This window comes from Jaculus jaculus, chromosome 11 (assembly GCF_020740685.1).
Source record: "Jaculus jaculus isolate mJacJac1 chromosome 11, mJacJac1.mat.Y.cur, whole genome shotgun sequence".
In the NCBI taxonomy this organism is placed as follows: domain Eukaryota; kingdom Metazoa; phylum Chordata; class Mammalia; order Rodentia; family Dipodidae; genus Jaculus; species Jaculus jaculus.
In genome coordinates, this window is record NC_059112.1 from 90,420,084 (window position 1) to 90,446,947 (window position 26,864).

General features: G+C 44.7%; 1 protein-coding gene across 1 annotated transcript in view; it reads left to right on the forward strand.

Annotated features, from left to right (window-relative positions):
• The first annotated feature begins 10,762 nt into the window (after positions 1 to 10,762).
• The window catches only part of Actl6a (actin like 6A), a 31,588-nt gene continuing 15,486 nt past the window's right edge, over positions 10,763 to 26,864 (forward strand). Inside the window, exons 1-3 of the mRNA XM_045130126.1 lie at positions 10,763 to 10,972; positions 19,252 to 19,328; positions 20,476 to 20,650. Coding sequence (XP_044986061.1) covers positions 10,948 to 10,972; positions 19,252 to 19,328; positions 20,476 to 20,650 — 277 coding nt within the window. The 5' untranslated portion in view covers positions 10,763 to 10,947. The remainder of the gene's footprint in view (positions 10,973 to 19,251; positions 19,329 to 20,475; positions 20,651 to 26,864) is intronic.

Sequence of the window (26,864 nt, forward strand, 5' to 3'; positions counted from 1 at the left end):
TGGAGGTGCTAGTCAAGGTCAAAGGAGTGAAGGACACATCCATGCGTCGGCATTGGAAGAAGAGGGTACAGACCACGAAGTCCCAGGCTCAGGTACAAGAAAGGAGAGGCGGAGGAGTGGTCATAACCAGATAGGACAACCAGGACACAAAGCCGTCCAGAGGGGGTCAAGCCAAGGAACAAGGGATGTGGTTCAATTTTTTGAGTGAAAATTAATATATAAAAATACTAAAAAAAAAAAAAATTCTATGAGGTCCTGAGACTTCATAGTGAGTTCTAGGTCAGCCTGGGCTAGTATGAAACCCTGCCTCGAAAAACCAAAATAATAATAATTAATAATTGATACTAAGAATAAATAAATTAAGAAATAAATAAAAATACTATGAGGGGAGGGCTGGGGAGACGGCTCAGTGGGCAAAGAACCTGAGTTTGGATCCCACCACTCAGGTGCAAGGAAGCCAGGCATGGTGCCAGGAGCCTGCACCCCTACATTGCTGAGGCAGAAACAGGGGCTCCTTGGGGCTCAGTGTCCAGCTGGTGTAGCTGAACTGATGAGCTCCGGGTTCAGTGTGAGACTCTGTCTCAAAAAATAAGACGGGGGGCTGGGGAGACTACTCACTGGTTAAGGCGATGGTCAGCCAACCCTAATGACCTGGGTTTGATTCCCCAGTGCCCACATAAGCCAGATACACAAAGTGGCGCATGCATCTGGAGGGTGTTTGCAGTGGCTAGAGGCCCTGGCACACCCATACCTTCTCTCTGTCTGTATCTCTCTGCTTGCAAATAAATAAGTAAAATATTAAAGATATCCTTAACAATATAAGATGGAGTGTGTTTGAGAAGATACACTGACCTCCGCCCTCCACATACAGGCATACACATGTGTGCTTAGACATACATGTTTACCTACATACATATGAACATGCATGCACACAAACATGTGCCAAAAAATACAAACAGGAATAGGGTTAAAGCTATGAAAGCCATCAGGCATGTTCAACCCATGATCCATGGGTTGCATGCTGTCCAGGAAAGCTATGAATGTAGCCCAACATGAACTCATGAGCTTACTTAAGATACTGAGATGTTTTCTACTTTTGCGATAATTTTTTTCTTTGTTCTTATTAATTTATTTATTTGAGAGGCAGAAAGAGAAGCGGGTAGAGAATGGGCATACCAGGGCCTCTAGCCACTGCAAATTAACTCCAGACAAATGTGCCACCTTGTGCATCTTGCTTACATTTTTGCAATATTTTTGCAATTTGATGGCATGGCTCTTGTGTATAATCTTTTTACGTGTGTGTATTTGTGTGTGTAGGTGGGTGCATATGCATGTGCAGCTGAGTGTGCTCACGTGGAGGCCGGAGGACAACCACGGGAATCATCCTCCTCGGGAATGCTTTCACCCATTGAGATGGTCTTTTACCTGCAGCTCACAAATTAGCCTAGACTGGCTGGCTGGTGATCCCAGGAATCCAATTGTTCCTGTCTCCTTGGTGCACCACCATGCACTTTGTTTTGAAGTTTACTAGGACCATAGACACAGACAGGAAAAGGGATCTTGAAATAGAAAGGATATGTTCTGACCGCTTCAAATCCTTATCCTTTCACTAGCTGTGTGATATTGGGAACACTGATGAGTCTCTTTGTGTGTGTGTGTGTGTGTGTGTGTGTGTATGTGTGTATGCACGCTTCTGTGTGTGCACATGGAGGCTAGAGGTCTATGTTAGATGTTGTCCTCACTCTCCGTCTTAGTTTTCAACACCGGATCTCTCATTGAACCTGGAGATTACTGATTTGGCTAGACTAGCTGGCCATTGAGTCCCAGGGACTCTTGGGTCTCCACCTCCCCAGTACTGAAATTATAAATGCATACCACTATGCCTGGCATTGTTACTTAGGTACTGGGGACTGAACTCAGGTCCTCAGCCTTGCAATATAAGGCACTTTACTGACAGCCACATCCCCATCCTCAAAATCAAAATTGAGTGAACAAAGTGAACAAACTCTCATAGGATGATGTTGTGATCTTACATACACGCAACCTTTTCTGGGCTAGTATATTTTCACGGTCAGTAATATATAACTATTATGAAGCCTTATGAAGGCAGGTGAAATCTTCCTCATTCTAAAATGTTTTTAGAGTTCTTGAAGAAAACTTATGGAGCAACCACAGGAAGAGGGTCAGACTTACACCTGTGTTTGCCATTAGGATGGTAAGCATCTGGTAGCCATTGCAATAATTAGATTTACAAAGAAGTGAGCAGAAGTGTGTTTGATCTCAGCGGGTACCTTCATACTACGTCAGTAGGTGTGTTTCCATGTTAACAATGTGGTCCTGGAACGATGAAAAAAATGGAGGAACAGAAAAGATGTCCTAACTGGCTCCTTGGGCTGTGTGACAGACAGCCCCATCATTCCGTGTTGTCCCTAAACTGGACCACTGTGAAAAGCCCGACTTACCCTAGAGTGACTCAAGGTGTCATGGTGTCACTTTACAGCACCAACTGGTGAAGTACTGGCATGCCTCACTCATCTTGAGACTTCCCACGGAGCCACAGCAAATGCATGGAGAGGAAAAAACAACAAAACCAAACTGACTCCAGACGGCCGTCTCTTACTCAGGATGCTTGCATGAGTATTACATTTTTTGAACCTCAGTAAACAGAGGTTGATCTTTCTCTGACTCTGTCTATATACATTCAGAAATGCCCTTATTAAAATGTGATTTTTGAACTGAGCATGGTGGGGCACGCCTTTAATCCCAGCCCTCCAAAGGCAGAGAAAGAAGGATCATCGTGAGTTTGAGGCCACCTTGAGACTATATAGTGAATTCCAGATCAGCCAGGGTGAGACCCTGCCTCAATAAAACCAACCAACCAAACAAACAAAAATTTCCTTCCCCCCCACCCAAATTTGCTTTTCATACTTGCTTACTTCTTGTACTTTGCAGTGTGAAATAAAACAATTCTAGATATATATAATTGTTTGTGTTGTTGATTAACATGATAACACTCCGAACTTGTTTCTTTCTTTCTTTTTTTTTTTTTTTTTTTCGTTTTTCAAGATAGGGTTTCGCTCTAGCCCAGGCTAACCTGAAATTCACTATGTAGCCCCAGGGTGGCCTTGAACTCAAGGAGATCCTCCTACCTCTGCCTCCCGAGTGCTGGGATTAAAGGTGTGTGCCACCACACCCGGCTGAAACTTTTTTTTTTTTTTTCCCAACAGTGAATTTAATCAAAGCTGAGGGAGGGACCAGATAGATCCCTTTCGTAGGAGCGCTGACCTGAGCATCCCATCTGGCTGTGCAATAAGAACAGAGAACGAGCGACGCCAAGAGGCAAAGATAGGTATTGCATCTTGTTACAGGCCATCCTTTATGTTTATTACAAAGTCTTTTTTTTTTTTTAACTCTCCATTTTTGTTTTGTTTTGTTTTGTTTTTTTGAGGTAGGGTCTCGCTCTAGCCCATGCTGACCTAGATTTCATTATGTACTCTCAGTCTGGCCTTGAACTCACGGTGATTCTCCCACCTCTACCTCCCAAGTGCTGGGATTAAAGGTGTGCGCCAGCACACCCAGCTACAAATGCTTTATTTATTTATTTTAAAGTTTTTATTTATTTATTTATTTATTTATTTATTTATTTATAGATGGAGTGAGAGAGAATGGGCCCACCAGGGCCTCTAGATACAGCAAATGAACTCCACATGCATGCACCACCATGTGCATCTGGCTTATGTGGGACCTGGAGAATCGAACCTGGGTTCTTAGGCTTCAAAGGCAAGTGCCTTCACCAACAGCCATCTCTCCAGCTTTTTATTTATTTATTTATTTATTTATTTATTTATTTTTTTTTTTTTTTTTTAGGTAAGGTCTTACTCTCAGCCCAGGCTGACCTGGAATTCACTGTATTGTCTCAGGGTGGCCTTGAACTCACAACAATCCTCTTACCCGTGCCTCTTGAGTGCTGGGATTAAAGGCCTGTTCCACCACGCTAGGCTACAAAAGCTTTTTGAAGAGCACTTGTCGGCATAGATTTGGACTTACAGTCACCTTGTGACTATTTGCTGTGGTCCAGATAAGTTTGTGGCACTTTAACTTATTTTAAAAATATATTTTATTTATTAATTTGAGAGAGAGAGAGAGAGAGAGAGAGAGGGAGAGAGAGGCAGATAGTTCAAGTGCTTTTAGTTTTGATATGATGTAGCCTTGAGAAATGAGGAAATAGAATTGTTCTTTAATATGACTAATTATCAGTAACACTAATGTAGGCCAAGCCAAAACTTTAGAGAAAACGGGTGTGATAGTTTGAATGTGTAAAGTGTCCCCCACGGCCTCATGTGATTGTGTTTTTAAGCCTCACACTCAGTCCCCTGTGGCAACTTGGGAGGTGGAGGCTTTCTGGAGAAAATGTGTTGCTGGGGGCGGCTTTAGGGTGTTATAGCCAGCTCCCCTTTCCAGAGCCAAGTTACTCTTCCTGCTACCCACCTGCCACTGTGCCAAGATGCGATACCCAGCCTCGGCTCTGCCATGCTGTGGTGAACCTCCCCCTTGAGACCAAGCCAGAACGAAACCTTCCTTCCACATGCCGCTTCTGGTTGAGCGTTCAGTCCCTGCAATAAGGTAACTGCAAAATAGGCTATAGAGGAGAAATATTAATGCAAACAAACTGCAGCGAGTCTAATACTTTATGTAGCATCAAATAGATTCTGCTAGGTTAGTATTGCATGGAGGTAAGGAGTACCAGAGATTGAGTTCAGTTTTTTTTTTTTTTTTTTTTACTCTTTTAGTGTATTTTCCAGTTTTTGTTTGTTTTTTGAGGTATGGCTTTACTCTTTTTTAATTAATTTTTTAATTTAATATATTTTATTCTTTGAGAGAAAGAGGCAGAGGAAGACAGAGAGGGAAAGGGAGAATGGGTGTGCCAGGGCCTCCAGCCACTACAAATGATGCATGCGGTCCCTTGTGCACCTGGTTTACGTGGGGCCTGGAGAGTCAAACCAGGATCCTTTGGCTTTGCAGGCAAACACCTTACCTGCTAAACCATCTCTCCAGCCCCAAGGTATGGTTCTAATCTTAATGTATTTTTTTGTATTAGCTTTTTGTAATTTTTTAAGAAAGAGAGAGAGAGAATTGGTGCACCAGGGCCTCAGCCACTGAAATTGAACTCCAGACTTGCACCACCTAGTGGCCAAGTGTGATCTTGTGTTTGCCTCACTTCTTGGGTGTCTGGCTTATGTGGGATCTGGAGAGTTGAACATGGGTCCTCAGGCTTTGCAGGCAAGCCATCTCTCCAGCCCTTTTGTCATTTTTTGAATTAATTTATCTTTTGAAGTATGGTATCACTCTACATCACGCTAACCTGGAATTCACTACATAGTCTCAGGGTGGCCTTGAACTCACAGTGAGTGCCTCCTGAGTGCTGGGATTAAAGGTATGTACCATCATGCCCAGTGTAAAAAAAAAAATTTTTTTTTCCCTTTTTGGGGTAGGGTCTTACTCTAACCCAGGCTGACCTGGAATTCACTATGTAGTGAACTCCTTGAACTCACAGCCATCCTCCTACCTCTGCCTCCCAAGCACTGGAATTAAAGGGATACACCACTATGCCTGGCTGAATTTAAAATTTTAATTAATTTATTTATTTGCAAGGAGAGATAGAGAGATTAGTCCTGACACTCAAGTGCCCTATGGAGAAGTCCATTTCCTCTGAGGTTCATTATAACAGTTCATTGTTAAATAATGCCATAATTTCAGCAAAGTATCAAGAGAACCACACTGCCCCCAAATCATGAGTGAACCAATGGTCTCTTCTGGTGTCTCTCTGAACTACCAAATTCAATAAATCTCTTGTTTTGTCTAAACTGTCTAAGCACAATGCGGTGGTTTGAGTGAAAAATGATGTCCCCCATAGCCTCATGTATTTGTGAGTAAGCCTCGTACTTGATCCCCAGCTGGGGAACCCTTGCTAGAGGAGGTGTGTCACTAGGGGCAGGCTTTTGGATTTTATAATCTAGTCCTGCTTGCTATAGCTGGCTGGCTTACTCATGCTGCTTCCTTCCAGCTAATGTGACAAGATATGACACCCTACTATCTGTTTATGCCATGATTTCTCCATCACGATGAAACTTCCCCTTAAAACTGTAAGCCCAGGGCTGGAGAGATGGCTTACTGGTTAAGCACTTGCCTGTGAAGCCTAAGGACCTCAGTTCAAGGCTTGATTCCCCAGGACCCACGTAAGCCAGATGCACAAGGTGGCGCATACAACGGGAGCTTGTTTGCAGTGGCTGGAGGCCCTGATGCACCCATTCTCTCTCTCTCTCTCTCTGCCTCTTTCTCTCTCTGTCTGTCTGTCACTCTCAAATAAATAAATAAATAAATAAATAAATAAAAATGAAGAATTTTTTTAAAAATACAAAACAAAACAAAACCCTGCAAGCTCAAATCAACCCTTTCCTTCCATAAGATGCTTCCGGTTGGGTATCTTTTTTTTCCCCCAGCAATGAGAAGGTAACTGATACACACGACTTTCCAGCACTCTGTCAGCTGTCCTTTTGGCTGTCCAAGCTTCGTGTTCCTCTATGCCTCGTGCAGTGGGAGAAAAGAGTCATAGCGCCTCAGGCTTCACTGTGGCTGAAGGTGTGGTCCTCATCAGCTCTGCTGAACTGTTCCACTGTCTGAAGAATTCTGGACTGCTGGGACAAGTAATCAGTATTTCAGTGCATGGTAGATGTATTGGTGAGGGCTATCAGTAGATCAACCTGTTTAACTTGTTGCATATGAATAGGTAGGCATTTAAATGTTAAGCTGATTTCAATGGATTACTGTGCTATAAACTCAAAAACAATCTCTCTTCAATATTTTTTTTCATTTTTTTAAATTTACTTATTTGAGAGTGACAGAGAGAGAGGGAGAGAGAGACAGATAGAGAGAGAATGGGTGCGCCAGGACTTCCAGCCACTGCAATCGAATTCCAGATGCATGCGCCCCCTGGTGCATCTGGCTAACGTGGGTCCTGGGGAATTGAGCCTCGAACTGATGTCCTTAGGCTTCACAGGCAAGCGTTTAACCGCTAAGCCATCTCCCCAGCCCTCTCTTCAATATTTTATTAGAAGTTCATTACCATATAATTTTTTTTTTCGAGGTAGGACCTCATTGTACCCCAGGCTGACCTGGAATTCACTATGTAGTCTCAGGGTGGCCTCAAACAGCAATCCTCCTACCTCTGCATCTTGAGTGCTGGGATTAAAGGCGTGCACCACCATGCCCAGTTTATGGTTTGTTTTTTAAGGACTTTTTATTTATTTATTTGAGAGAGATAAGAGGAGGCAGATAGAGAGAGAATGGGCATGCCAGGGCCTCCAGGCACTGCAAATGAACTCCAGATACATTCACCACTTTGTACATCTGTCTTACGTGGGTCCTGGGGAAAGCAAGGAAGTGCCTTAACAGCTAAGCCTATTACCTTATAATTCAATGGCTTAATTCAAACAGATCAAATATGGATTGGAAGTAGAAACATTTGAAGGGCTGATGTGCATCTACAGTGAGTCCTGGTCATGAGGAACATAGTATGCAGCACTCAGACTCAGCGCTAGGTGTTGGGCATGGGGACTCAGCACACAGTACTGGGGCATACAGTGTACAGCACGGGCACTTAGCATGCAGCACTTGGGCAGACAGTGTTACCGCATGGGGACTCAGCACTCGAGCAGATAGTGGCACAGCTGACAGGCCAGCAAACCCTCTCCATGGCCCCATGGCAGTAGGCAGGCTCTCCTGTTTTCCCGCCAGTTGCTCTCTGTCACACTCAGCTCTGCCTTTATGAGGTCAGCGAATAAACTTGGTAAGGTCCCAATAAAATTTAGTTTAAGGTTCTTGACATGTGAATATCATGTTACTTTCACACATCTCGAAATACTCTTTTTGTATGTCTGTGTGTATACTGTGCATGTGCATATGTTCATATGTGTGGGCACGTGTGGGGGCACACATGTGTGTACAGATGTGTACACATGTGGAGGCCACAAATAGATGTCTGGGATCTTCCTCAGTCACTCTCCACCTTATTCTTGGAGACAGGGTCTCTCTTCTTTTAATTTTATTTATTTATTAGATACAGAGACAGGGAGGGAGAAAGAGATAGAGAGAGAGAGAATGGGTGCGCCAAAGCCTCCAGACACTGCAAATGAACTCCAGACTCATGCACCACCTTGTGCATCTGGCTTACGTGGGACCTGGAGAATAGAACCTGGGTCCTTAGTCTTCGCTGACAAGCACCTTAACCACTAAGCCATCTCTCCAGCCCGAGGCAGAGTGATGAACCAATTCAGCCAGCCAGTGAACCCCAGAAACTCCATGTCCCCACCTCCCCAGTGCTAGGATTGCATGTGTGACACCATACCTAGCTTAAAAATCATTTTGAACCTGACCCAGGACCCTCCCTGGTGGACAGCTCAGCCTAGCTGTGTTTCAGTAAGTGACTGGCATGGGCATGTCCACGTGTGTGTGTGTGTGCGTGTGTGTGTGTCCACACACACACATGCTCATGTGCACTGTTGTAAAATGACTGCTATCTGGTTATGTTACTCAGGGTAGGATGGGGCCTCACCTGAGAAATCCTCCCAGTCTGACCAAGATAGTTTTTTTCCTTGTATCCTCTTCAGTGCGATCAGAGTCCAGGGAACTTGAGGGGGTCACAATGAATAACCAGAGGAGTTGGGGTGTGGGATGGGATGGTGCCAGGGCCCTGCCACCTGGCTTTAGTTTTCTGCTTTCTTTTCTCAGGATGCCCCTAGGCCTGGGACATGTGCCTGGCTTATAGAAGCATCTGTGGCTGGGTGATCATGGGCTCCTCTCTCTGACCAGGGCAGGCATTTCTGCCCCCGAGACTGGGCAACAGATGTTTCCACAGCATATTTATTTTTACTTGGTTTTCATGTCATTTAATTTTTTTTTTTAGGGCTGGAGAGATGGCTTAGCAGTTAAGGTGCTTGCCTGCGAAGCCTAAGAAGCAATGTTCAACTCTCCAGGTCCCATGTTACCCAGATATGCAAAATTGAGGCAAGCACAAGGTCACACACGCCCACTAGGTGGCGCAAGCGTCTGGGGTTGGATTGCAGTGGCTGAGGCCCTGGTGTGCCAATTCTCTCTGTCTTTCTCCCTCCTCTCTATAAATAAATAAATAAATAAATAAACAAACAAACAAACAAACAGACAGACAAATGAATGAATGAATGTATATCTGGTCCGTTGTTAAAAAATTTTTAAATGTTTTTTAAATTTATTTATTTGAGAGACAGAGGAGAGAGAGGCAGATAGAGAGAGCGAATGGGCAGGCCAGGTTATCTAGAGGCTGCAAAGGAACTCCAGATGCATGTGCCACCCTATTTATGGCTCATCTCAAAAAACACAATCCCAAATAATCATTCTTATCTCAGAACATAAAAAAAAAAACACAAAAAAAACAGATGGTAGGTGGGATTTGGCCAAAAGACTATAGTTTGCTGAATTCTACATTGTTGACTTTTTCCTAGATGACCAGATGTACTGTGGTGGTCTTGCGAGTGGGAAGGCATGTTCATACTTGCTTTGTTCCCCAACTACTCATGTCACTCTCTGCTTCCTCGCTGGCGTTGAGATGGAGGGATGGGGCTTTAATCAAACGAGGTTTGGATATTAAAAGAAATTTTTTTGTTGTTGTTCTTTTTTTTATTTGAGAGTGACAGAGAGAGAGAGAATGGGCGCGCCAGGGCTTCCAGCCACTGCAAATGAACTTCAGACGCGTGCGCCCCCTTGTGCATTTGGCTAACGTGGGTCCTGGAGAATCAAGCCTCGAACCAGGGTCCTTAGGCTTCACAGGCAAGCGCTTAACTGCTAAGCCATCTCTCCAGCCTGGTTTGGACAACATTTTTACAGATCAACCTGTTTGTCAAACCTGAAGGACCGAAGTACAACTCGTTTCAGTAATCCAGGCACAACAGTCAGTGTGGAGATTGGAGATGTATTTAGGACAGGGTGTGGACTTGAATGGCAACCTATTAGCTTGTTTAATGCCTGCCTCACAGGATGAAATTGAAGAAAAAAAAATATAATATATATACATATATATATTATATTTATATTATATATATATATATATATTTTTTTCCCCTGAGGTAGGGTCTCTCTCTACCCCAGGGTGACCTGGCACTCACTCTGTAGTTCCGGGGTGGCCTCGAGCTCACAGCGATCCTCCTATCTCTACCTCCCGAGTGAGTGCTCCACCACGCCTGGTTGCATTTTCACTTCTCAAACATAACAGTTAGTTGTAAAGTCTTTTTTTTTTTTTCCATTCATCACAAATCTCACACCACGTCGACCTCCATGCTTTTTTTTTCCTGGACGTCTACCTTCCTCAGTCACAGTTCCCACCTTCCCAGGGCGATCAGCTACACCCCAAGTAACCAGACTGAGCAGAGGTTTCTCACGGAGCCTTGCTCCTCCGCCCACTCTCCCGCTCAGCTCCGAAGCCCCGCCCACCCTCCAGCACCAAGCCCCGCCCATCACACGCAGGCGCGCGCACGCACACACACCCTCCGAGAGGCCAAGCTTGTGAAGCCCCGCCCCTTCCAGCCCCGGAATTCAGTTCCCTTCTGCCTACGCTCCCCTCTCTCCCCACCCCCACGGCTGCCTCCCATTGGACAAGCTGTCCGTGCCGCGACAGGAGCCTCGCTCTTATTGGCTGGAACGTGAGACGGGCTCCCTCGTGATTGGCTGACATGAAAGCCCAGCAAGAGTGGCTGTGCTGCCCGGGTGTGTGGACGCCGCTTTGTTGCCTGAGGGGGGCGGCGGTGGAAGTTGAGGGCTTGGGGGGTGACTAGCGCGTTGCGTGGACCCGGAGTCGCCGCCGCTGCCGCCGTCCCTGCACCCGGTTCCCTTCAGCTGAGCATTCACCGGACCGCAGCCATGAGCGGAGGCGTGTACGGCGGAGGTGAGTGAGTGAGCGTGGCCAGGCAAGCGCGCGCCCCCGGCGGCCGTGTGCGGCTCGGTAAACGGCCGGCCCCGTTTCCCCTAACCCCCTCCCGTTTCCCCTCCGGTCCCTGGCGGGCCCTTCCGGTGCACCGCCGGCCCTTCCGGTTCTCCGGCTGGATCGCGGCCTCCCCGCCCACTTGGCTCCGGAGCCCGCTTGCACGAGCGCGCCTGCCTGGCTCGGCGTCTGGGGAACAGGGAGCGCTGCGTGCGGCGGCCGGGGGATGGCGGGGAACGTGTGGGATGACACGGGGACGGTGCGAGGGAAGACTGACGTGCGGTCCCGGGCGCTCCGCGGCGTGCCGGCCAGGGCAGCCGCGGCTGGGAGCGAAGTTCCCGGGCGGCGGCGGCGGCGGCGGTCGTTCGCGGATGCCCAGCGCGCGGCGTCCCGCCTCGCTGCAACTTGCCCAGGGCGGATGCACGGTCACTGGTCACTGTTTGCAGGAGGGACCCCTAGAAGGGACCGGCGGGGCAAGCCCTGCGGCGTGGGTGTCCCACGTTCTCGGATTTTGACGCGCGGTTTAGAGTCTCTTGGAGGTGGATGCCGACCTCCGCTTCCTTCCTCCTCCTCTTCTGTCCTTGGCTTTGCCTCCCCGGCGTGAGTAGCTTGTCTCTTCCTTTCCTCTTTGGTTTCTTTCCCTATCCTATCCCTTCTACTTTCTCCCTTCTTTTCCCCTCCTTCCTTCCCTTCCCCCTCCTCCTTTTTTGGTTTCTCCTTTCCTCCCTCTTTTCGTCCTCCCTTTACCTTCAATTTACTTCCTCGTCCCTTTCCTTCTTACCTCCCTCCTTTCCATCCTCTCAGTCATTCCCTCTTTTCTCTCCCTTTCTCCTCCTTTCTTACCGCTTCTTTCCTCCTCTCCCCCTTTCCTTCCTTTCCATCTCCCTTTCCCCTTCATTTCTCCTTATCTTCCCTCTCTTTTCCCCTTCATTCCTATCCTTTCTCTTTTTTCTCCCCTCCTTCCACTTCCTTTCTTCCCCTTTCCCTTCCCCTCTCTCATCTGACCGTCCAGTCCTGACATAAAAACATGTGCCTATGTGAGTGGGTCTCTTAGAACTCCGCAGGTTATGACTTTCAGGTTCACTGATCCAAAGAGCTGGAGGCTGTCCATCCTTACATAGCATCGCTCAGGATGGCTAAGGAAGAGCTAGTATTCATGCTAGCAGCTGGCATGTACTTAATGCGTGCAGTCCCAAAGACTTTCTACACATTGCATTTAACCTGTGTATTTATTTAATCTACATTAACATATAACAACCTGTATATGTTAGGAAACTAGGTATCAACAAGTATCAAGTAACGAGCCCAAAGTTAAATGACTTCCCTATGTCGGTGGGACTTGGTGGTGCACACTTTTAATCCCAGCGGGAGAAACAGGTAGGAGGATCATTGTGATTTTTTTTTTTTTTTTTCAGATGTAAGCCGGGCGTGATGGCGCACACCTTTTTTTTTTTAAAATTTTTTATTTATTTATTTGAGAGCGACAGACACAGAGAGTAAGACAGATAGAGGGAGAGAGAGAGAATGGGCGCGCCAGGGCTTCCAGCCTCTGCAAACGAACTCCAGACGCGTGCGCCCCCTTGTGCATCTGGCTAACGTGGGACCTGGGGAACCGAGCCTCGAACCGGGGTCCTTAGGCTTCACAGGCAAGCGCTTAACCGCTAAGCCATCTCTCCAGCCCGATCATTGTGATTTATAGGCCACCCTGAGACTACATAGTGAATTCCAGGTCAGCCTGGGCTATATAGCGAGACCCTACCTCAAAAAAAAAAAAACAAAGAAAAAAGTTTTGTGGTTGTTTCTTTATTAGCTACTTTTCAAGCATATAACAACATATGGTTTAGGTCTGAGAACCAACACCCTGCTTCTTACTGGCTTACATAGAGGGGTGCATCTTAAAGGCTAGTTTACATACAAAGCATTTACAACTTGAAGCATAAACATATGATTTTGTTTTGAGCTACCAATGTAGGTAGTGTTTATAATAGTACATTTCCTAAAGAGTTTACTATAAAGCGCAACATCTTCCACTTAAATATTGAGTACTTACCTTAAACTTGCCTGTATATTAAAAAGGTCTTTGTAAGTTGTAGAAGTTAATGGCTGTCATATGCTAAAGCTTATTTCCGACCGAGTCTCACATCAACTTGAGTACCTAACTCATCTGACATTCCGCACTGTGACAATGGTTTCCCAAGGTGGTGGTGGGGTGATCACCCGTACAGTCTTCTTTCATCTGCACTTAGCACACCTTTACATGATAAGTGTGAGCCAGTGTACCACCAAGTCACCTTTGCTCCATCGTTAGCTTCATCCCTTTATCCTTCTTCTCCTTTAAGGTTGACTTTAACAGTACCTCAAAATCAGCTTCTGCTGAAGTCCCTCGCCTGTCCTGGGGCACCTGGTCCAAGTGGAACCACCTGCCGCCTCCCAAATTGCCTTCAGCCGTTTCAGCCTTTAGCTGTCTCTATACAGGATGCTTGAAGGCCGAGTTATTGTTTCCTTAGAAAATTACATCACCCACAAGCTTGGAAGCCGTTTTCTTTGGGAGCAGGGTTGGCAAAGCTTTCAACAGTGAAATCATGCAGGTTTTAGTAGAAACGGGTTTTTATCCATCAGAAATTGCTTGCTAGGTTCTAAACCTCCAGAGTGGTGCAGTTACAACATGAAGCCTCCTGTCTTGTTGCCACTTTCCTTCGGATTTATTGGTGCTTGGCTTTAACATCAAGTTACAGGAAATAGATACATCCCCATTCTTGAAAAGGAAAATGGAAAGATTTCAGTTAAGATTCTACTATGTGCAGATTACCGTAATCAAGTCCAGAAGATAAACTGCTTATTTGGTTCATTTTACACACAATTCTTTCTTTTTCCTTAGTGTTTTCTGGGTGCCATGTTTAGGCTCTGATTTTAAGGAGTTCACAGTCTAGTAGGTGAGTGAATTATTAAATAAATGTGTACTCCTGGGCTGGAGAGATGGCTCAGTGGTTAAGGCGCTTGCCTCCAATCCTAACGACCCAGGTTTGATTTCTCAGTATCCACATAAAGCCAGATGCACAAAGTGGCACATGCATCTGGAGTTTGTTTGCAGCAGCTGCAGGCCCTGGCACTCCCATTCTGCCTTGTCTCTCTCCTCTCTTCTCTGCTTGCAGATAAATAAATAAAATTTAAAAGTAGATGTGTACCCTAGATACTTCATTGCTATACATTTTTTTCTATTATTAAGCAGATGAAGGTAGAATGTTAATTTTTTTTTTTTTTTTTGGTTTTTTGAGGTCTCGCTTTAGCCCAGGCTGACCTGAAATTCACTCTGTAGTCTCATGGTGGCCTTGAACTCACAGCAGTACTCCTACCTCTGCCTCCCAAGTGCTAGATTAAAGGTGTGTGCCACCATGCCCAGCTCTAGAATGTTAGCTCTAGAATATCAGTTGTGTAGCCGAGTTTAATGGCAACATTTTAATTGTATATGAAATAAGGGTGTATGTTGTACATTTTGTATGGGTGACAGGTGGTCACTAGTGAAAAAACATAAAAGGGGCAAATTAGCACAGTGGAGGGGGCAGTCAGACTTTACAAAAGAGTTGGTGGAGAGGATGGAGGAGGAGAGAGGGACGGCTAGCTGAAGGAGAGTAAGTGGTGTGTTGGGAGACAGTGTGAGACTGCTGTTGGATATGCCTGGACTTAGTTACTGAATGATTTTTTCCCCCCAAGATAGTATCTCACTTTAGCCCAGGTTGACCTGAGACTCTCTGTAGCTCCAGGCTGGCCTCAAACTCACAGTAATCTTCCTTTCTCTGCCTCCTGAGTGCTGGGATTGAAGGCATGTGCCACTGTGCCTGGTATTTTTATTTTTGAGATCTTTTATGTATGTGTGTGTCAACAGCTCATATTCATTGTTATTCTTTTTAAATTTATGTTTTTGATGTGTGTGCACGTGTGTGGATGCTTATGTGTATCTTTAAGGATCCCCGATTTCAGACAAAATAATTTGAACCAGAAGACAAAGGATTGATGTCTTGGGACAATATAGCAAATCAAACTAGAGATAAAAATAGGTGCTCTTCATTTTATTTAAGTAAGATAGGATGATTCTGCAAAGGTACAGCCTTTCAGCTCAATATTTACAAAGGAATTGTAGGAAGCTTGCATGTGATACTTCTGTACTTAGTACTGAGAATAAGTAGATACTATGTTTTACCATGCTTGTCTCCAATAGCTTAGGAAGAAAGAGGTTCCTGGTAGACTCCTCCTCTCCTTAGCATATCCACTTAACTGAATGTAACGTTCTCTGACTCCATGCATATGCTTATACTTTACTATGCAAATGTACCTTCATAGTGAGTTAAATAGTATCAGTGGCATGGACACGTGTGTGTTTGTGTGTAATTTGTGCCTAGACTTTAGTCTAAGCATTCTTTTGTTGTGTATCTATATTGATTCCTGGAGTTTGATAGCATTCATATAACTGCTAAGAATGAACTGTAGCTGTTTTTCCTAATGAGAACCATTAAGTTATTTCTGTGTTTCCTCTGGCAAGAAATGTGACAGTAATTGTAACAGCCAATCCTTGCTATGTCAGCTACTGTTCGCAGTGCTTGCATGTGTTATTTAATCAGCATAGTATTCTATGAGAAGGAAGTTGTTATGCACATTTGGCCAAATAGGACACTGAGGTAGAGAAGTTCACATAGCTTGTGAACAGTTTGTGCGTCTCTGAGCTGGATGCATCTTGACTAGATAGATGACGTACTACTATGTAGATACATCTTCACTTCTGTAGGACTTAGTAGGACTGACTTGCTTTAGTGGTTGCCATGATTTACAGATTTTACTAGCAAATACTCTATATCCTTGCCAGTTTAATAAAGGTAGATAAGATTTAATAATAATTGGAAAAATATTTTAATAAATCAATACCTGAAAACCAAAGTGCTTTGTTCATGATGTCTACCGTTTCGTATGAGGTATTTAAAAGTCTAACCAGAGGCTTTTCATTGAATTTCTCCTTCAGCATTAAACGTTAATCTCCCAGGATCTGAGATGTGTAAAATTTAATGACATCTTCCTTTTACTGTTTGCTTGGCCTGTATAGTTCAAAAATTGGTTCTCCATCATATTTATTTATTTTATTTATTTTAAATTTTTTGTTCAGTTTTATTTACTTATTTGAGTGTGACAGAGAGAGAGAGAGAGAGAGAGAGAGAGAGAGAGAGAGAGAGAGAGGGAGGGAGGGAGAATGGGTGCGCCAGGGCTTCCAACCACTGCTGGCGAACTCCAGATGCATGCGTCCCCTTATGCATCTGGCCAACATGGGTCCTGGGGAATCCAGCCTTGAACCGGGGTCCTTAGGCTTCACAGGCAAGCGCTTAACTGCTCAGCCATCTCTCCAGCCCTCATATTTATTTTTATTGATGTGTTGCCTTTTTGGCTGCTTGAGGTATAATAAATATGAATAAATGAACTGCACTCACGTGGTCTAGGTGTCTTTTGCCACCATTGCCACTTGTACTGTGTGCCTTTACAGACTGTTGTTGCGGTCAGGTTCTCATTGATGGTGGAAATCACCCAACCAAGAGCAGCTTGTGGGAAAAAGAGGTTTATTTTGTCTTACAGGCTGGAGGGGAAGCTCCACAATGGCAGGAGGAAATGATGGCATGAGCACAGGGTGAACATCACCCCCTGGCCAACATAAGGTGGACAGTAGCAATAGGAGAGTGTGCCAAACACTAGATAGGGGGAGCTGGTTTTAATACCCATAAGCCTATCCCCAACAATATACCCCCTCCAGGAGGCATTAATTCCCAAATCTCTATCAGTGGGGAATCCAGCATTCAGAACACCTAAGTTTATGGGAGACACCTGAATCAAACCACCACATTCCACCCCTGGCCCCCAAAAACTGATAACCATCCATGATATAAAATGCAATACATTCACCTGACTTTAAAAGTCCCCATAGTTTTTACCAATTCCAATGATGTTCATACATCCCCATAATCCAAGGTCTTTTACCTGAGCCATAATAACCAAAAATTCGCCCCCAAACCCATAATGACACAGTAATCATTCACACTGCAAAAGATGGCATTGGGCATAGCAAAGAAATATTCAACCAACACAAGATTTAAAACAGGGCTGGAGAGATGGCGTAGCGGTTAAGCGCTTGCCTGTGAAGCCTAAGGACCCCGGTTCGAGGCTCGATTCCCCAGGTCCCACGTTAGCCAGATGCACAAGGGGGCGCACGCGTCTGGAGTTCGTTTGCAGAGGCTGGAAGCCCTGGCGCGCCCATTCTCTCTCTCTCCCTCTACCTGTCTTTCTCTCGGTGTCTGTTGCTCTCAAATAAATAAATAAAAAATTAAAAAAAAAAAAAGATTTAAAACAACCAGGGCAAACGTCAAACTCTGTAGCTCCAAGTCCAACAACTCTAGTTAGTGACAAATCTCTTAAGTGTGATAATTCTAACCAGCAGCAAGTCTCTGGAATTCCAGTTCTGCCCCTCCTAAGCTACTCACAGTCCTGGAAAACTTCATCAAGGCCGGCAGCTTTCCTTAGCCATCTCGTGGTCCCAACATCTTCACTGGGTCTCCACTGCAATGCATGGTTCATCTTCATGGCCCCATGGAGTCTCCATGCAGGCATCCAGCAAACCTGCTTCACACTGCCCATGGCCATTTCCAAAACAAAGACCACATTGCAAACTCAATGACCCTCTCTTTCCTGCATTTCTTATACACCACAGTACCAGGTAGGGTGCCAGTTTGTTAATCAGGGGGGAATAAAGCAGACTTTGAAGAACAGGACACTCCTAGAGCACTCAGGCCCCTTCAAAAGAGTCTACATTCTTCCTTTTTAACCCTGGGCAGGTCAGCTGGCCCAATCTGAAAGGTTGTAATTTCTCAATTGCAGCTGAATGGATCTCTTCCCTGGTGGTCTACTGGTTAGGATTTCGTGCTATCTCAATTGCATCTGAACAGGCAGCAGTTCACCCAAAGATTTTCGTTTTCCTGTGCCATATCCCTCTGCTCACACCAGTTCATTTCTATGCAAAGCAGCCCTGCAGAATTTCTCTGGACATGGGCATAACAGTAAGCCTCACACAAGCTGCTAGGCCAGTCCCAAGCACAGCTCTTTCCTACCCACATAAGCCAAACCTCAACATTCCATAGTTCTTACTGCATTCAGGTCTTTCAACTCTGACCAGAATAGTCCATCAAGCTGTACTTACATATATCTGCAAGGTATCTCTGAGGCCAAAGTTTGAAATCCTTCCACATTCCTCTTGAAAATCAGCTCTGAAAGATGATAGCTACACAGTCAGGTGTCTAGCAGCAATCCCACTCCTTGGTGCCACTTTATTGTTGCAGTCAGGTTTGCATTGCTGGCAGAAATCACCCAACCAAGAGCAGCTTATGTGAAAAAGGTTTATTTTGGCATATAGGCTTGAGAGGAAGCTCCACAATGTCAGGGGAAAACAATGGCATGAGCAGAAGGTGGACATCACCCCTTGGCCAACATAAGATGGACAGTAGCAATAGGAGAGTGTGCCAAACACTAGCAAGGGCGAGCTAGCTTTAACACCCATAAGCCTGTCCCCCAAAATACTCTGCCTTCGGGAGGCATTGATTCCCAAAGCTCCATCAGCTGGGAACCTAGCATTCACAACACCTAAGTTTATGGGGGACACCTGAATCAAACCACCACAACTGCCATGGTGGGTTCTCTCAGCATCTAACTTCAGCTTTGGATTTTCACATTTAGAATTGTCCCAGTTTGCATGCTAATTGCAGAATCACCCTGGTTGTTGGTGCAGAAGAGGTCTGTGCTTCTCAGCTGGGGTCCCGCCTCTGACAGCCATGGCTGACTGCTGAAGGTCCCAGCTCCTGTCTCTCTCCAGGGATAATACTTCTTGCTGCCTCAGTTCCAAGAATGAAACCCTGTTTGCATTAGCCCTAAGATACTGAACTGTCCCTTTTGTCCTCTTATACCTTGGCTATAGATATTTGTAAATAGTGCCTTCAATAAGGAAATTCACCACCCACTCTACTGATGCAGTGTATGACTGACTTTGTTTAATTAAGTGAATCTTTAAGGTGTATTTAAAATTAGATTCAATCTCATAGTAATACGAATGTATTTTTTTATGGTTTTCACATAATCTCATTTTAAGCTCATTAAATATGTCCTTAATTTCCATACAGTGCTACTTGGAAGACGTTATGGTAATTACCTTTTTCTCTTTTCAGATGAGGTTGGTGCCCTTGTTTTTGACATTGGTTCCTACACTGTGAGAGCTGGTTATGCTGGTGAGGACTGCCCCAAGGTAGGTGTAATGCTGGAGATAATTGGATATAAATGCCTTTAATTTTTTTTTTTATTTACTTACTTATGAGAGAGAGAGAGAATGGGTGTGTCAGGGCCTCTAGTCACTGCAGACGAACTCCAGACGCATGAGCCACCATGGGCATCTGGCTTATGTGAGTACTGGGGAATCGAAACTGGGTCCTTAGGCTTTGCAGGCAAGTGCCTTGTTGCAGTCCGGTTTGCATTGCTGGTAGAAATCACCCAACCAAAAGCATCTTCTGGGAAAAAGAGATTTATTTTGGCTTACAGGCTCGAGGGGAAGCTCCACGATGGCAGGGAAAAACGATGGCATGAGCAGAGGGTGGACATCACCCCCTGGCCAACGTAAGGTGGAACACAGCAACAGGAGGGTGTGCCAAACACTGGGATGGGGAAACTGGCTATAAAGCCCATAAGCCCACCCCCAACAATACACTCCCTCCAGGAGGCATTAATTCCCAAATATCCATCAGCTGGGAACCTAGCATTCAGAACACCTAAGTTTATGGGGGACACCTGAATCAAACCACCACATGCCTTAACCACTAAACCATCTCTCCAGCCCTGTAAGTGCCTTTGTTTACAAAAAAAATAGAATTTATTATTGGAGAGAGACAAAGAGGCATAAAGAATGGGTCTGCCAGGTCCTGCACCCAGTACAAATAAATTACAGATGAATGTGCCACCATATGCAAATGGCTTATGTTGGTTCTGGGCAGTCAAACCTGGATCCTTAGGGCTTTGTAGGCAAGTGCTTTAACCGCTAAGCCATCTTTCCAGCCCTGTAAGTGCTTTGTATGTAAAATTAAGTTCTTATAAAAATACTGACTCAAGCTGGGTGCACTGGCACATGCCTTTCATCCCAGCACTTGGAAAGCAGAGGTAGGAGGATTGCCATGGGTTCAAGGACACCCTGAGACTACATAGTGAATTCCAGGTCAGCCTAGGCTAGAGCAAGGCCCTACCTCAGAAACATATGACCAAAAGTAAATAAATAAATTCAAAAAGAAATCTGACTCAAATTTGGCAATAGCTATCAGGAAACCCGTCCCCCCCCCCAAAAAAAAAACAACAAACTTCCTTGTAAGAGCAGGTGAGACTTCCCACACTGTCTTTGACCCTTGCAGGTGGATTTCCCAACAGCCATAGGTATGGTGGTGGAAAGAGATGACGGCAGCACGCTGATGGAGATAGACGGAGACAAGGGCAAGCAAGGCGGCCCCACCTACTACATAGACACCAATGCTCTGCGCGTTCCCAGGGAGAGCATGGAGGCCATCTCACCGCTGAAAAATGGGATGGGTACGGTGTTTTCCCGTGGACTTGATTATCAGTAATGTATGAAACTTCTCGATGCAGGGAACTTCTTTTTTCCAAGTTAGGGTCTCTCTCTAGCCCAGGCTGACCTGCAATACACTATGTAGTCTCAGGGTGGCCTTGAACTCATGGTGATCTTCCGACCTCTGCCTCCCGAGTGCTGGGATTAAAGTTGTGTGCCACCACTCAGCGTCTTATAAATTGGATGTCAGGTTTTTTGTTTGTTTGCTTTTGGTGTGCATGTGTGTTGTGTTGTGTTGTGTTTTTGTCTTTTCTAGGCAGGGTTTCACTTTAGCCCAGGCTGATCTGGAACTCACTCTGAATTACCTGGCTAGCCTCAAGCTCCTGGCGATTCTCCTACCTCCTGAGTATTGGCATTAAAGATGTGTGCCACCATGCCCAGCTTTGCTTTGTTTTTATTTGATTTCGCTGCCTGAAATTCCAGGAACCAAGAATACAAAGGTGCATGAGAAACTTAAAAAAAAATATTCATTGATTTATTTATTTGAGAGAGAGAATGGGCGTGCCAGGGCCTCCAGCTGCTACAAATGAACTCCAGATGTGTGTGCCCCCTTGTGCATCTGGCTTACATGGGTCCTGGGGAATTGAACCGGGTCCTTTGGCTTTGCAGGCAAGTGCCCTAACTACTAAGCCATCTCTCCAGCCCTGTATGTGTGTGTATGTATATATTTATTTATTTATTTATTTATTTATGTTTTATTTTATTTATTAGAGAGAGACACACACAAATAGATAGGCATACCAGGGCCTTCAAGCTGCTGTAAAAAAAAAAAATCCTTGGACACATGTGACATCTTGTGCATCTGGCTTACGTGGGTCCATCCCTCTAGCCCAAGAAACATTGTTAAACTCAGTTGGAAGGGTGTATCATGGGGTGGGTTGTCTATAATGCGTTCAGTAAACAGTGGGTTTACAGAGGAGAGGTTTTTGAGGTCAGGATGGTTTTCACAAAGGAGGGAACATGTGGAGGGAATCCTGGCCAGTGAATAAAAATTTGTCCAGCTGACACAGGGATCAGCTGTGTGAAGGGGTGGGTTTGTGAAAGAAACATCTCAAGTACACATGGCTGTAGCTTTGAGTGTGTTAGGATCAGTAGCAAGAGAAAGAGATGGAGAACAACCAACCACCAAAAGGTAGAAAGCATCCCAAGGAGCACACTAAGCTAGTAACTAAAGAGTAACTCCCAGGGTTTTACATTGAGATGGAATGTGTTCATATTTGTCAGATTGAAAGATTCTCTGACTGCAGTGTGTAGGTTCTATTGGAGGGAAGTACTGGAGGCAGGAAGAAAGAGATGGGAGTTTAGCTAAGGAGTGAAGAAGTTTTGAACTGTAATACCGATGGCAGAGATCCTGAAGGGGGATTTCAGGTTTCCAGGAGACGAACAGTACTGAGGGATTGGAGAGTTCCCAGAGTTTGGCTGGGTGGCTGAGTAAAGGGAACAATGTGCTCAGATAAGGACTGGTGGTGGAGAAGGTTATGGTCGTGAAACGTAAATCACTCTCAGGTATAGCTATTTACTACAACGACTCACAGGACACAGTGTGCAGTTGTCCTCAAAGATTAGGTTTATTGCACTGGAAAGACACACAGGGAAATTGACAGTATAGTCAACTTCAGTTTGCAGAGATGAACTTCCAAATCAGGCACAGTTAAGGAAGAAGGGATGTTCATTTGAAGCTTACAGATCCAGGGGAAGTTCCATAATGACAGAAGAAGCTGGCCTGTTTTCACAGGTCCAAGCAGAGAGAGAGAAAAACCATAAGCCAAAACCCAAAAGCCACGTCACACAGCACACTTAGGAATTCCAGGCAGAGCTCAGGCACTTTGCATTTTCTTTAGAATTCCAAATCTACCTTTATACCTTAGGGCTGGAACCTAGAATCCACCCAGTGATGCCTTCTCCATCTAGGTAGCCGTAGATGTAAATTATACACTTTAATAAAATTCTGAATATAGTAGGGGCCATCTATTTCAACTACCACATTCTACCCCTGGCCCCAGTAGATTCATAATCATCTCACATTGTATATTGTCAAACTCAAAGGTCCCCACAGTTCTTTATCAACTTAAGATCGTACCAAAGTCCCAAGTCTCCTTAGATTTAAGATCATCTCTTAGCTGTGAGTTCCATAAAATCAAACAAGATTTTTACTTTCAACATATAAAGGCACAAGGTAAACACTTTTTCTTTTTTTTGCTTTGCTTTTTTTGTTTTTCAAGGTAGGGTCTCACTCTGGTCCAGGCTGACCTGGAATTACGTATGCAGTATGTAGTCTCAGGGTGGCCTCAAACACACGGCAGTCCTCCTACCTCTGCCTCCCAAGTGCTGGGATTAAAGTCATGCGCCACCACGCCCGGGTTTTTTTTTTTTTTGTTTTTTTTTTTTTGGTTTTCAAGGTAGGGTCTCACTCTAGCGCAGGCTGACCTGGAATTCACTATGGAGTCTCAGGGTGACCTCGAACTCATGGTAATCCTCCTATCTCTGCCTCCCCTGGGATTAAAGGCGTACACCACCACACCTCTTTTTTTTTTTTCCTTTTTATTGATAGTTTCCATACTTGTAGACCATAAACCATAATTCCCTCCCCTCTCTCACATCCACACTCCATCATATCCCCTCCCTCTCTCCATTAGTCTCTTTTATTTTGATGTTATCATCTTTTCCTCCTATTATGAGGGTCTTATTAAGATAGTGCTAGGTACTGCGAGGTCATGGATATCCAGTCCAATTTCTGCCTGGTCACTTGCATTGTAAGCAATCCTACCCTTCCTTCAGCTCTTACATTCTTTCTGCCGCCTCTTCTGCAATGGACCCCGAGCTTTAGAAGGTGTTATAGAGATGTTTCAGTGCTGAACATTCCTCTATCACATTTTCTCAGCACTATGGTGCCTTTTGGGTCATCCCAGTGGTCACTGCCATTTGAAAAGAGAAGTTTCTCTCACCAAAAATGAGAGTAGCATTAATACATGGATATGAACATTAAGTAAAGTGCTTACAGAGCAGTTTGGTGAGCATAATATATACATTTAGCCAGATAAGAGCAGGTATTATACTCCTAATGCTCATGACCTCTCCCATCATAGGCTTTTGATTAAGTTTTCAGTAACAGGCATGTATTCCCTCCCATAGAGTGGGTCTCCAGTCCAGTTAGAAAGCAGTTGGTCTCTCCCATAACAGACATGCCACTATTGTACCCGCTGGCTCATTTGGTCTGGCTGGCCAAACTTGATACTTGTAGTGACCACTGCTTTCACCACTAATGGTTTCTGTTTCCCTTAAGGCTGCATGCAGTGCAGCTTTTTCCAGCTATCTGTTAGCTGGTCTACAGGGAGGAGGTTTTCAGCTCAGCACCAGTTTGATTTCTTGGTGACCTTGTAGCCTGGGCATGTGGAGTCTTCAGCAATAGGGTCTTATCATCTATTCCTGGTGGGAAACCAAGAACTTTGGCAACAGGCTGTAATGTTTTGGGGTTATCAGAGACTTCCTTGGCTAACAACTCACTGGAAGGTATCCCACTCTTGGCACTGAAATTTTTCTAGTAACAGTCTATGGCTTGTGGGTGTGCTGTTATCCAGAAAAAGTAGGTTATCATGTGGCTCATTCATAGTAACCTGAGTTTTGATTAACCTTCCCCCCACACTCCTTTTACTCAATCTCTTCCCCTGACCTCGCTTAGGCCATTCCACCTGCAGTAATCTGTCCATCTACTTTCATATATACAGTACCGTCCCCTTAAGTCTACTGCTCTCCTCCCTCCCTTAGAGCCCTTTTCTAGCTTACTGGCCTCTCTCTGCAAGGTAAACATTTTCAATTGCTGTAAGGCATAATAGGGAGAGAGTGAAACAATGCAGACTCAACAGCCATCAAGCAAACATCAAACTTCTGCAGTTCAAGTCCAATATAACCACTGACTGACAGTCTCTGGATTTTTCAATTCCACCCCTCCAGCTGGGTAGGGTAGCCAGGGAAAACTGGCATCCCTAGCCACCAGCCTCCATGGTAGCCCTTGTACAGTCCTAATATATCCAAAACACCTTTGGGTCTCTGTGCAGAGTGCAGCCCATCTTCTAATGGCTTTGCCGCATGTCAGGGTCATCGTGCCCCGCCTTGTGCTGCATCTCAGCAGCAGCTCCTGGAACCATGTGTGCACTTCATGACCCATTTCATGCATTTTTTATGTTTCCAAGACCAATACCAGGTGTGCAGGTCACAGCCATATCCTTAATTCATAACCTTGAAATAATAAAATACATCATAACCTTGAATTAATGAAATAAATCATAACCTTGAAGGACAGGTTCCTTCTCAAGTCTAATCTTTCGAAAAGAATTTGCATTTCTATCATAGTCTTTCCTCAGGCATCCTTTCCATTGTTTCAGTGTAAAGTAGTTGAACCATCTTCCTTGCAAATCAAATATTTGACAATAGCAGCTTTAGCAACCAGTTTCTGTGCCAATAATTTTAAACTCGCTTGAATTTTTCCAACTTACAGTCTTTGATCTCTCAGTCCCCTATCATTAGCCAAACACATCAGTCCATTACAGATTTAACCTTTAAGTTCTCTGGGCCAGGGCAGCAAAATGCAGTCAGCCCTTATGCCAGTAGCCCAGTTCTAAGATAGTTCTCTGCAGTTTTTCCTTCCCCTTAGAAAGTTCCTAAGCCAACTCTCCAAATACACTTCTCTCTGCACTTAGCCCTTTCAAACTTTCATCAGAATAGTCCATAATACTTGGCTTTTCACTTCAGAAGGCATCTTCAGTTACAAGTACTAAGTCCATGTCCATTCCTCTAAAACAAAAGTTCCAAAAGACCAAAATCTACATTAATTTTAGCTGTACCCCACTCTTGGTACCAATTTTGTAGCAATCAGCTTCAGTTTGCTGAGAAGAACTTCCAGATCAGGCACAGTTACTGAGGAAGGGATATTTATTTGAAGCTTACAGATCTAGGGGAAATTCAGTAATGGCAGAAGAAGCTAGCCTGTTTTCACAGGGCTAACCAGAGAGAGAGAAGAGCTACAAGCCAAAAGCCAGACCAGGGTGCACAATTAGGAATTTCAGGTACTCTGCATGTCTTTAGACTGGAATTCCAAATCTACCTCCATACCTTAGGACTGGAACCTTTGGCTCTGCCCAGTGATACCTCCTCCAGCCAGGTGACTGTAAATTACAAACTTTAATAAAATCCTGAATATATTGGGTATCATCTATTTAAACTACCACACAGGGCAGGGGTGAATCCCGAGGAAACCAGGGATAAGCTTCTAAAAGTCTCAAGGGAGTTGTGTATATGCTTCATGCTTCGATAACTAGTTGTAATGACATTGTATTAGATGCCAAAGAAACTCATTAGAGAATCATTCAGTTAACCGGAGATGGTCATGTACTGCCTATGCCTAGCATGTGCCAAAACTCTAGACTCACAGGAGGGAAGCACTATGCTCAAGCAGGTGAGAACAGTGAGCAGTGGGGAGGCTTTACACCAGCATAAGGCGTGGTTACTAATGCAGCGCCCAGACACTGGGCGAGCTGTGCTAGAACTTTATGCACAGCAAGTTCATGGACTTCAGTGCAGTTGGGGGCATCAGTCATAATCCAGTAGCAGGTCAATAAAGGTCATGAGAAGAAGTGATGAAGTGGAGTTGCATTGTATTACTCAAAGGATTTGGAATCTGAGAAGAGGGTGAAGAATGCAGATTCTCAAGAAGACATGCTCCGTCTTAACCACTAGAGAAAGTGGTAGAGGAAGGAGCAGGCCGCCCTGGAATTGGGAATGTAGGGAAAACTCAAGGCAGAGAAGAAAGTTTCAGGAAGGATGAAAGTCCACTGATCTATGCTGTCAGGTGTGACATTGACGTCTGCACTGCTGCTTTTCAAGGCTATGACGTAAAAAGAAAACCTCAGAAAAGTCTCTGGATGTATATTGAGAAATAATGACATTTCTTTTTTGAGCTGTGCCTGAAAAACTCCATAAATACTTGGAATCAATATTGCCAAGTAATTTCAAAAGATTCAGTCAGAAAATATGAGGTATTCACTAGAATTGCTTATTTAATTCATTAGTAGCTTATGTGAGCCATAGAGGACTGTATAATATGTCAAGTTGAAGATGGTAGTCTCTGAATTTTAAATGAAGCCTTTAGATCATTGTTTTCCAAGTAGACCACAAGCTTTT